The 12,263-nt window shown below is 36.4% G+C and overlaps 1 protein-coding gene across 24 annotated transcripts in view; it reads right to left on the bottom strand.

The window, feature by feature from the left end:
• Positions 1–7,571: 7,571 nt before the first annotated feature.
• Positions 7,572–12,263, bottom strand: part of Tm1 (tropomyosin 1) — a 30,766-nt gene continuing 26,074 nt past the window's right edge. For 11 of the 24 annotated variants that reach the window (XM_089707064.1, XM_089707062.1, XM_089707060.1 and 8 more), the window contains 2 exons: positions 11,990–12,059; positions 8,376–8,646 (listed from right to left, as the gene is read on the bottom strand). In XM_089707064.1, coding sequence (XP_089563190.1) covers positions 8,561–8,646; positions 11,990–12,059 — 156 coding nt within the window. In that variant the 3' untranslated portion in view covers positions 8,376–8,560. Of the gene's footprint in view, positions 7,856–8,375; positions 8,647–9,259; positions 9,628–10,033; positions 11,214–11,989; positions 12,060–12,263 lie in introns of those variants that run through there. The other 13 variants (XM_089707065.1, XM_089707056.1, XM_089707055.1 and 10 more) reach the window with 6 other exon arrangements.

Genomic DNA, 12,263 nt, shown 5'->3' on the forward strand with positions numbered 1-12,263 from the left:
CTGACGCTAACGGAAATCTGCTTTCGAACATTCTTTCGGAAATGTTACAGTAAGAGGAAACGAAAGAAAACTAAGTGTATCGGTCATACCAGCTGCAATCGGCCCTTCTAGCAGCAAGTTGAAATTCAAATACCTAACGGGTCATGTAAGGGTCAATGTTAACCAAGAATAAATCCAATTAGTGCTTGTGCACATTGGACATTGAAATCGATGAGCATATTTTCCTAATAAGTACGTTGCTGTTGTAAAGAGACACCTATAGTCCTATAACCTTGTAAATAATAATGCAGTTCACGCCCTTAAAGCACTACTTTAATTATACCTAATATGAAGGGTTAATTTGACTTGTAGGTACCTAGTACCTACTCAATGAAATAGCAGCAGTAAAATGCGACTGCTTGACGCCGAACACGATATCCTATTACCAATGGATGCTTGCTTGATTTGTTTTATATTTAAGTTTCCCGCCCAGTGTTAAAGATATTTTAACAATGTGGCTTATAGCTTCAAAACACGTAAAAAATAAAAGAAATTTGGATAATATTATTATAGATATATTTACGTGAGAACATTATAATATTATTAAAACGTTCATCTCATAACTTTAACTCTAAGGTTTAACTTTAAACTTTTTTATTCCTGCAAATTTTTCAAGTGGTTATGTATATAATACTAGGTTTCCACCCGCGGCTTCGCCCGCGAGGTCAAAGAAATACCTGCATGGTTCCCGTGGGATTTCCGGGATTGCGTCATTTTCCCGGGATAAAAAGTAGCCTATGTCCTTTCTCGGGTATCAAAATATCTCCATACCAAATTTCATGAAAATTGGTTCAGTAGTTTAGGCGTGATTGAGTAACAGACAGACAGACAGAGTTACTTTCGCATTTATAATATTAGTATGGATGTATCCTACTGTTACCTATATTCAACGAATACCTAAAACAATTGTAAAATGTTTCATTTCTTGTAAATTTTAAATTACTTTGGACGCATTGTATTCAAATACTAAAAATTAATCCTACTAGTTATTACAAATGCGGAAGTTTGTCAGAATGTATCATGTATGTACGTGTGAGAGCACTCACTAAAACCACAGTATTACCATTATTTCCTACAGTAGTGCGACGAATGTACTTGTGCAGAGAAACGGAGGGGAACTGGCGGGGGTCGGGCGACGCGGGCCGCGTAAAGCAAACACGCTTAGTTTGCTTTACCTAGCGCGAAAGGATGACGCAGTCGTATTTTTTGTGTAATAATTTTATTATACATAGGTACTTACATATTCTATTATGGCGCGCACAAACTGTTCGGTTTACGGATGTAAATCTACATTGAAATCCCAGAAGGAAACAATATTTCAGAAAGATTGTATTAATTGTATCTGTTGAATTAAAATCAAAGCTATGTATATATGTTGTCCTCATTATTTTCTAATCAGATTGTACATCCCAATGCGAATGCATTACTTAGTTAAATGTTATAATATACAATTAAGAACATCCAAAAATAAAGTGTCCACGTAAATAATATTTAGCAGTGCAATATCTGTAATTATATATTTATGAACAAATAATTACATCAGATTTAATAATCGCAATTATTTTGAATGTACATATGAATAAAGATTTCATCATAATATTAATAATCACAATTGTTTTATTTCCCATTTGTTGCAACCCTAGCGTATTTTCGTGTGGCAGCGTCATTACCTACGCTGGCGGCGGCATCGCGCGACATCAAAGGCGATTCCTTACTGTAGGAAATAATGGTAATACTGTGCTAAAACAGCTGGTCGTATTTGTATGAAATTTTGTGCAGAGATAGATATATGCAGACATGGATACGTTTTATCCGGGGTTGGTACCTACGCGAATTTATCGCAAACGTTTATTGAAATGAAATGAAATAAATTTATTTGTCCATTTTATGTTTAATATTTCATTTCGATGGTGAATATTTTTCTAGACAACGCAGAGCAGTAACTAAATGATTATTTATATGGTGTTTATAGTTTGTCATCCTTGTTCTCTTGCTATTGTTACGATTTATTTCTGTACGCGGCTTTCACATCGATATGGGAATGTTTGAAAGAATCTCAAATACCATTGCGTAGAGTACAGCTATATTTAGCAGCCATTGAGATCATCGTCCGTCTTTTAGTTAGCACTAAATAAAGAATAGAAAACAAACATTAAATACTCCTACACAACATTTATGATACATCAGATTACAGGATCATAAAATGAGGCATGTTTTCGGTATATGCGTAATTTTTAATTGTGTATTAAATGTTATCCAGTAGCTTGGTAACTATGAACAGAATAGTAGATAGGTAGGTATGTATTTGTGGGATTTTAATTCAGACATATAATTTATACTAGTGGCTAATTGCCTCTACTGGAAGTGTTCAATTTCTATCCTACTAATATTATAAATGCGAAAGTTTGTATGGATGTATGGATGTTTGTTACTCTTTCACGTAAAAACTACTGAACCGATTACAATGAAATTTAGCACACATATAGAGGGTAACTTGGATTAACACATAGGATAGTTTTTATCCCGGAAATCCTTTGCAAACGCGGGCGAAGCCGCGGGCGGAAATCTAGTTATAAATAATCTCGATGAAATTCAGCAAGGATATTGATTGTAGTAGACTGGATTAGGACGTAGGTAGAGCACTTCTTGGCAGTACCGGCGGTTGCATGAGTGCAACTTATGGTGGTTCTAAGGGGCTCCAAAGTGCATAACGCCAATATTACACCTTGTAGTTAGATTAAACTACATGCATTTTTATCATATAGATGTTCATCTTGTTGGTGAATAGGCAAAAAGTTATGAAATTGACATCACTAACTAGTTAATAGGAATATTTTTTTTTAAATATGTAAAATATTATTTGATGATAATGAATGCTTCGACCAAAGAGCGTCATTTGAACTTTAGTCTCTACCCTCGTGAGCTACGGCCGGGCGCTGCAGCTGGTCACAAATCCTGTAAGGGAAGACATGTTTACAAAATGTCGTTCAAAATGCAATCTTGCTTAGTTATGTAAATGTAGTCATGTACTAACCAATAATTAGACATTGTGCAAATTGTATGACATCTAAGATAGCTAAACCTATGTTTAAAGCTAAACCTATCTTTAGAACCTTTTTAACCGACTTCCAAAAAAACGAGGAGGTTATCATTATTATCTAACCGACTTCAAAAAAAAGGAGAGGGTTATCAATTCGGCTGGTATGTTTTTTTTTTTTTAACCGACTTCCAAAAAACGAGGAGGTTATCATTATTAACCGACTTCAAAAAAAAGGAGGAGGTTATCAATTCGGCCGGTATGTTTTTTTTTTTTTTTTTATGTATGTACACCGATTACTCCGTGGTTTCTGAACCGATTTACGTGATTCTTTTTTTGTTCGATGCGGGATGGTGTCGAATTGGTCCCATAAAAATTTTATTCGGATAGGCCCAGTAGTTTTTATTTTATGAGCATTTTTGTCTGTATTTGTAAATGTTGCAAGTGCAAGTTTGAAGTCGGTTGTTTTTAACGCAGTTATTGACTTGTTTTCATCTATATTTTATTGTCGTAGGGCCCTTATAGATGAAAATAATAATTGGTCTGAGCCAGTACCTATGCTTTATGTTATCTAGTGATATAGGTAGTTTATAAGTACATCTGTATTTATTTCTAACCTCTGCCAAAATTTGCAGATATAACAGAGTTAACATTGTAATAACACCTTTTTTGTAACTACATTCTTGTAAATAAATGAAATTTGAATTTAAATTTGAATTTTGAATATAGGTAGATGCAAGTGTGAAAGATAATATGAAGAAAGATTTATAACAAATTCGTAAAGAGAAAGCCATTTCATGTGATGTGTGAACATGTAGGTAAAGATAAAAAAAACGAGATAATTATACCTTTACAATACTTCTTAAAGTTTCAAATGTATCAAGGTATAATATAACTGTCTGTTGTCTTTTAGTAGATAATTTTTTGCCACTTTATGAAAAACTAGATGTTCGCCCGGTTATAAAAACATCAATAAATGATGTTTTACAAATTTTTAGTTATTATATATCGCAATCCCCAGGATATACAAATGTAACAAATCAAATATTATCATTTAAGTGCGTTCAGTAGAGTTCTTGAGTTCCTGTGTAAATAACACATTACTTACACGCTTTCTTTTATTAATCTTTACTTATATTATAAAGCTGAAGAGTTTGTTTGTTTGAACGCGCTAGTCTTAGGAACTACTGGTCCGATTTGAAAAATTCTTTCGGTGTTAGATAATCCCATTAATCAAGGAAGGCTATACCTAGGCTATATATCATCACGCTAAGACCAACAGGAGCGGAGCAACGCGGGTAAAACCGCTAGTATTAAAGCTAGCTAGTATCACAGACTAATAATAAAATACTACGTATACAACTAGTATTAATACCTATTAAATATAACTACATATATATTTTATAGGCCAATATAGTTATATTTAATATATAGAGGCCGATGTATAGATGTCGAATATAGTTTTGCAGTTCTTCTTTTTAACTTCTTTACTCCAGCTGTTATCATTTAGTAGTAACTAGGTAGTAGTATTATTACTTAATGATCTAAGATTTCATGCATTCAATGAATGGTATAATTATTTAATAAAATAAAGGCATAAACATGCCTCATCAAATTTTAACACATTTCACATAATGAAAGTCACTTCTGTGACTTATATCTACTTTCAGTTTCAATGCCGGAATTAGAATCGAGGTGAACTTTTCAAATTGAGGATTGTTCTGCATTTTGCATTTCTGTGAAATCGTTTACAATCTTTCACTGGTCTTATAATAAGAGTATCCGACAGCCGTATTTCTCTGTTTCAGGTATGAAATAGGCTAGACAAGGGCTAGACTTATTGCTCACCAATATTTTGTTTTTCAAATTAATTTCATTAATTTTTATTATTCAGACAGATTAGTTAATCCATTATTTTATGTTGCGACTTCATCATATTATCATATTTAATTATAAGCATCATAGTTTTACATTTATTGTTACAACTTTTAATTGCTTCAATTTTTCTTTAAAAAAAAATTAAAAAAATGAGGAATTAATATCTCAATTCAACATCACGTAAACTTAATTTAAAAAAATGGGATTGTCTGGCATATCTATAGATTCAGGGATATACAAAATAAAACGCAAATATTGTGAAAAACGTATATATTCATAGTTAATCAAATTATTCGAAGCTTTACATTCGTCGATATTAAAAGCTACTTAATTCGAAACTAAGCAATATGAGTATTGTATAAAACACGTAAACATGGAAAAGTCATTATTATAAAGGGGTCATTTCTGTCCTTCTCATGTCCTCTTACATTGACCCCTTATTCGAGCCATAAAATTAATACTATCATGGAAAACGAAATATTTTACAGGAATGCGCTTTGAATAAACCTTAAGAATATTTTTTTCTTTTTCTCAACTTTGTCATACAATTATATGTTTATTTCATATTTCTAACAGACATCCAGCAAGTATAGACCGCATCTCATTCCGTCGAGAAAAAAAATAGCGCTTTTCTAGAAGGGAAAAATTGATAGCAAACTAAGTGCTTGTGAGCACGTCCAGAAGGATAAATCCATAATTTAGAGTAGGTAAGTATAAAGAAGTTATATATTACAATAACGGCAGTGCTACTTACATATCTTTAACTCAAAGACAATTATTTAAAGTTTGAAGTGGAGTAGCTGCATGGAATGAGCAATAATGTTACACATAGATATAAAAACCGCAACCGATGATTTAATTAATGATAAAGCAATATAAGGCGCGGGTCAAACACAAGCGGTGCGGGCGCGGGCGTGCCATAAGCGCGCCTCTTCAATCTGTTTTGCACCACATCCTTCTTATACATTTTGTATGAAAGAATTTTGGACAGGCGTCGAGGCGGCACGCCACCGTTGCGCCGCGGGCGTACCGCAGGCGTACCGCAGCGCAGGCGCGCTTCCCCAAATAGAGGTCAATTCACGGTCATACACAATCAAAAACAAATCGGGTGGTAGTAGACCGGGAGATACTGACACAAAATTTCGAGTCATTTGTCTGTTACAATTGTTACAAAAAAAAAATTTGCAGATTTTCGGCGGTATGGCGACCATTTGGAATCGTCCGAAAAGTATGGCATGGCGATTTTCGTAAATGGCTGCACGACGATGGTTACCTGTGCAAAAGTTAGCCTGGTACAAATGGTTGAATTGTTTTTTTTAAATCAACACATTCGCGTCTATGTATGGCGGGCTGTAAGTCACACCGGAAAAGTATGGCATGACACTACCGCCTACTTCTTTTTTATGGGCTATCGGTAAATTCTAAAATTTTTGTGTTACAAATCGTTTGACTTCGCTATTTTTCCGACGAGTTCGACTAACGCCCACGCGACTAAGCCGCCGGTACCAGCGTTCACACCATCGTTTTTCTTTTTGTCATTGCGTACTAAGACCCCTGTAGAACCGCCATCCTGTTACAAATGACTCGAAATTTTGTGTCAGTATCTCCCGGTCTATAGGAGACGGTAGCCTGTCAGTCAAAAATGTGTTCTCTCTGTGTGGAATTATATAGAGCTGCTATTAAATACATTTCTTCGTTTTGTTTTTAAAGGTGAATTGAATTAATCGATGAAATGATTTACACAGGTGATGGCAGTAGGGAAAGTGAAAATGAAGAAGAGCATAATGAAAGTTCCCATGTATTTACAATGTCAGAAATAAAGATAATCCTGATTTTGATTGTGTTTTTTATTTATTTGTAATTGTAATAATATTGTGGAATGATCAGTACTGTAAATACTTTTGAACTGAGATTTTAATGATAAGATTTATATGGTTTAAATGTAAACCTGTGTTTGAAAACCATATTTTATCTATACTAATATTATAAAGAGGAAAGGTTTGTATGTATGTATGTATGTATGGTTTTCACGCATAAACTAGGTACTGGACCGATTTTGATGAAATTTGACACAGATAATCTTTAGACCCTGAGAAAGAACATAGGCTACCTTTTATTGCGAAATATGTACCACGGGCGAAGCCGGGGCGGACCGCTAGTACAATATAAATTTTGTGTTATTTTAACCTTCTTTTCTTCCATCATTACACCAGTACTACTTTAAAATTATGTACTTTAAAAGTACTATAAAATTTTCCAAGTAAATTCCAACATTTCCAACAAAGATATATTTGCAATCGTGGGGTTATCCTCGCTATTTACTTACAAGGAATTATCAAAACAAAATCGTTACTTTCAAATTAACGTTACTTTCAAATCTCTTTTAGCACAAAAAACATAATTTTACTAAATTATGCATGAAGAAAATGCATTTAACCACTCTATATAAATATCATTTTCGGACGCCAACAGCGCGCCCGAGGCGCGCCGGCAGCGCGCCCGAGGCGCGCCGGCTGGCGCGCCCGCGGCGCGCCGGCTGGCGCGCCCGCGGTGCGCCCGATGCGCGCCGCGCCGCTTGTATATGTCCCGCGCCTAAATTTATATTAAACATCCAAAATTATTCAATTGTCATCATTTATTAATTTCAAATCACATTTACACACCTCAATCAATTTCATTGCTTTCCAAATCAATTTAAAAAGAAAACTACAATCACAGTGTCACATGTCATTTTATCCGCCATGTGCATAAAGCTTTAAATTTTCCCGCTCATTTTGCATCACATTCTAAAATGGCGGTCTTTATGGTTGCGTTCAGTTTAATATCCAGAAAGATCTGCGAATGTTTGATCCACTTCCTCTGCGATCGCCTTGTATTTACTTCTTTCTTCAATAACTTCATCTGTTTAGTGGTGTTAGTACTAATTGTTAGTATGGTTAGTAGCTAGTACGCTAAGTTATATTAGTATTGAAACAATTAGTTTTATTAAATACATTAGTTAAGAAGTCGCAGATTTTTATTTAGTAAACATAAATATATTTCTACAATCCAGTAGAAATGTATAGACTATTAAATAGATATTAGGTATCTTCATTAGATCAACGATTTTTAAATATAAGAATCAAACATATTTTTTTCAGATATCTTTATTTTTTACTCCTCTTCCCAAGCTGATACTCAATTGACCCAGCTTCAACTAAATGCAATGTCTATCTACTTAATATATTTATTGGCTGAATTGAAATAACTTTCTTTACAAATTAGCAAATGAAAATAACAAGCATAGAGCGAATAACTACACAAGCAGTTGCAATTAAGGTATGTGCATGAAAAATATAACACTTATAGTGCAAAATGCTGATTGAAAAGGGATATCTTACAGCACATGGTCTGAAAAAGTGTAGAAATAAAACGGCGTTGGTAAATAATAAATTATTTATTTATCGTAGTTGAAAAATAAATACCACCATAAATCTATGGATAACGTTAATACTTTGTCAATATAAAATATAAAGTTAATCTATACATAGTTGACGCGGGCGGTGTTGTGCCCAAATGCGGTACCATCGTAACACTGGTCCGTTAGTGCACAGAGTACACGCCAGTTTATTCCTTAAGGATGAGCTCCACGAAGGCCGTGTCCAGGTCGTCACCGATGTCCTTGTACTTCTCTTTCTCGGCGACGAGCTCGTCTAAATATATTAGGAGTATGTTAATAAAAGTACAACTGAAGATACAACATAGAAAAATCATTTTCTCTACACTACTATAGCAAATAGTTCTCTATTTTTGTATTCACTTTATACAATTTTAAAAACATCTGCAAGTCAAGTTTCGAATTAGTCGAGCGAAATTTACAGAAGCGCGTAGAAATATTAAAATAATGCTTACATGTCGTCGTCCATTACGGAAGCCATGCGTGTTTCGCACATTATACTGACGTAACGTCCATGCGTATGCGAATTCTGAATTCAAAGGAGTCTAGAGTGTGAGTGAAAATATTTTACTGGTATTAAATGCACATGAAAAGCGTAAAACTCGGTCGGTTTTGTCGTCAGTGGTAGCAAGGGCAGCGGTCGCAGGCGCGCCACGCGGCGGGCAGGCCGAGCTCCGCCAGCGCGCCGTCCAGCTCGTCGCCCAGCGCCGCCAGCAGCTCCTTGCTCGCGACCGACTCGTCTGCGAAGACCGCCGCGGTCAGACGCTCACTCGCTCGATCGCACTCCACACGCATGCTCAGAGAGTTAACTACTATTCCATCAGCTATTTCGTTTATTTAATTTAAATATCGTAAAATACAATCTCTTAAAATAGCGATAGCGTCTATTCGGCGGGCGGGTCGGCCGGGGCAGGGTCGGCCGGGGCGGGCTCGGCCGGGGCCGGCTCGGGCTCCGGGGCGGGCGCGGGGGGAGGGGTGGGCTCCTTGGGCGGCGGCGGCGGGGGGGGAGTGGGCTCCTTGGCGGGCGGCGGCGTGGGCTCCTTGGGCGGCGGCTGCGGCGCGGCCTGCTGGTGGTACTGCGGCTTGCTGAGCGCCTGCTCGCGCGCCAGCTCGCGCGCGCGCCGCAGCCGCTCCGCCTGCCCCTCCGTCATCTCCACGCCCGGGATCAGTTCCACGGCGGTGTCGTCGATGTCGTTGCCGATGTCGTTGAACCGCTCCTTCTCGTTGATCAGTTCATCTGCGACAGTGGGTGGCGGTCAGGCGGCGCCGGGCGGGTGTTAGCGACTCCATGCCGGGGGTGCCGGGGGTGACCGGGAAGGGCTCGTGGGCCATGCGGGCTCTCTACTCTCGTCACGCGTCTTCACCGTCTCGACGACCTCGGAGGGCATGCGTTAACACTGTCTGGACTCATTTCGTTACGGACACTCATTTCATGCCCCGTGCTCCTAGTTCACATTTAAACGATGACGGCCAATGATACTCGACGACTCGTTCGCACGTTCAGTTATTATCGTATTTATTGACAAGTGAGATGAGAACAGATATCGACAAAAACCTTCATAGCTGATGGAACGATATTAAAAATTAGTGGAGACGGAAGGGGTTAGAGAAGGTGCACACATGTTAGTAAAAAAACAACACACTAAAAATAATAATATAATATATTTATAAACACTTGTGTTAGAATACTCTTAAACTCATTAATTTATTTCTCACGTACTTATTATCTATCAATTCATAAATCGATAACATTTTCAAGACGGATTACCCTCGATCGGTTGAAAAATTAATTTTAATACATTAAATTTAGTCTCATAATATGTAATAACGCCCGGACCGCGAGTGACGCGACGCTACCCGAGGGTATTGCCAGCTCTAAATATTCCGAAACTCCTAGAAAGATGGCCGTCGTTCATCGAATCGCTCGATGATTAACAACAAAATGGAAATATGACACAAGAAGGAAACATTCTCGAATTAATATAGAATATCAAATTCTTCATATCAAGCATTTCATATAAATATCATTTTACTTGTTACCATCACTCATTAAATAAAAAACATCTAATCTCTTTTCTAGAATTAAGTAAATAAAAAAATCATGATCGTAAAATAGTGCTCTGAGCTCTCCTCGATGTCAGTTCGTATGCACTTTAAATTACACTTACAAACGTAAATGGGGAATGTTAATACAAATCGCGTGCTAAAAATCATCATTGTGCTATAAAATTTAGACGTGTAAAAATTGGTCCACGATATGGAATGTCTTTAACTTATAAATACAAGCGTTTAATCGCATACAACACTAATATCCTTACGGCCTTGATACGGGAGCGAATGACTAAGACAAATGAGGATACCTATCGGCGAACGATAATTAGAATGATTAACGGTGTACGAAAATTGCACGTGGCAGTGGTGTCGTAGCGAACACTCGATCATAGTAAAATTAAAAGCGGCTGGCAATTACACTACATTTTAACAGCTAGTCACCCGCCCGCCTCACTCTGTCACGTATATAAAATCGCTACACGCTAAGAATACGAAAATCGAAAGAGACAATAAATAAGAGAATTAAATAATGTACATGTTGTTTCCCGCCCATTCCTACAAATTGAAAGCCTCGGTTTGACAGGTGACATTTGTTTGACATTGACGTTTGGTTCGAGGCGGCTAGGGAAGGGGCGAGAAAAGTATCGACATCGATAAACAGTGAGTCGGGCGGGCGAGGGCGAGGTGTTCACATGTTCTGGATATCGTGGAGCGTGGCCTCCATTTCCTCTTGCAGGAGTTTGCTCTTTTCGCGCTCGGCCACCAGATCGTCTGCAAGTTCCGATGTGGCCACGGTGAGTCACACAACACATACATTAGCGTTAGCGAAATATACGCCACTCGTTAAAACAACATAATTTAAAAGAAAAAAAACTACGCAACACAATAAAATAAAAAATACGTATACGTTTATAATCTAGAAATGTTCCGAGTTGCATATACTTCACATAAACTAAACAGGCAAAAAACAACAAAAAATAATAATCATGCGAAAAAAAATAAAGGGACACTACATCGAAAATCCGAGCAGTCTATTAGGACAACATTTAAACTCCATGCCTACGCAATAAAAATATGATTACGAAAAAGCTATTGTATAAAAATATTAAGAAAAATGCACTTCAAGTAATGAGTAATTTAATTTCAATAGCGTTTTCGGAATTGATTTTCATGAAATAAAAAAAAATGTTACTAAGAAAATTAATTGAAAAAAAAATTAAGCTTAACGTAGCGTAATGAGAGAAGAAAAAAGCTATAAAATCAAATAGTACAGCGCCAACAATTTTAACGGCTTAAAATGTCTGATGTGGTTTAAGTGCGTAAAAGCTTTGGTTATTCGTCAAACGTTATTGTTAACAACTTGACTCCAGAGATAATTAAAATCACTTAACCAACTGCTGTACTGGATTGTTTAAATATATCTGTGGACTCTTAAACTCAATCATTATTATATTTTTATTTTAACTTTTAAAAGATTTTTTTACTTTTTTTTGAAAAAAAAAATATATTTAAAATATTCATTAAAGTGATAATGGAATAAACATTACCTTCAAGCCTGTCGACCTCTTTCTGCAGTTTCTGGACTGAGCGTTCAGCAAATTCAGCACGAGCCTCAGCCTGCAAACATTTTTAACATCGTATTAATAAAAATACTTGTGAATAAATAGCCTTTTTTCTGTTAACATTTTAAATCTCAGTTTATAGGTTTTATGTGAATTTTATAATAACAATAAAAATTGTAAGTAATCGATTTATCGAAAAAGATTTAGAAAAAAGGCTATTTATTTTACGACAAACAGTACATGCAACTTTCTCAAAAAT

This window comes from Colias philodice, chromosome 19 (genome assembly GCF_061535455.1).
Source record: "Colias philodice isolate Cphi_HAF_F1 chromosome 19, ilColPhil1 Martin Lab GWU primary, whole genome shotgun sequence".
NCBI classification, from domain to species: domain Eukaryota; kingdom Metazoa; phylum Arthropoda; class Insecta; order Lepidoptera; family Pieridae; genus Colias; species Colias philodice.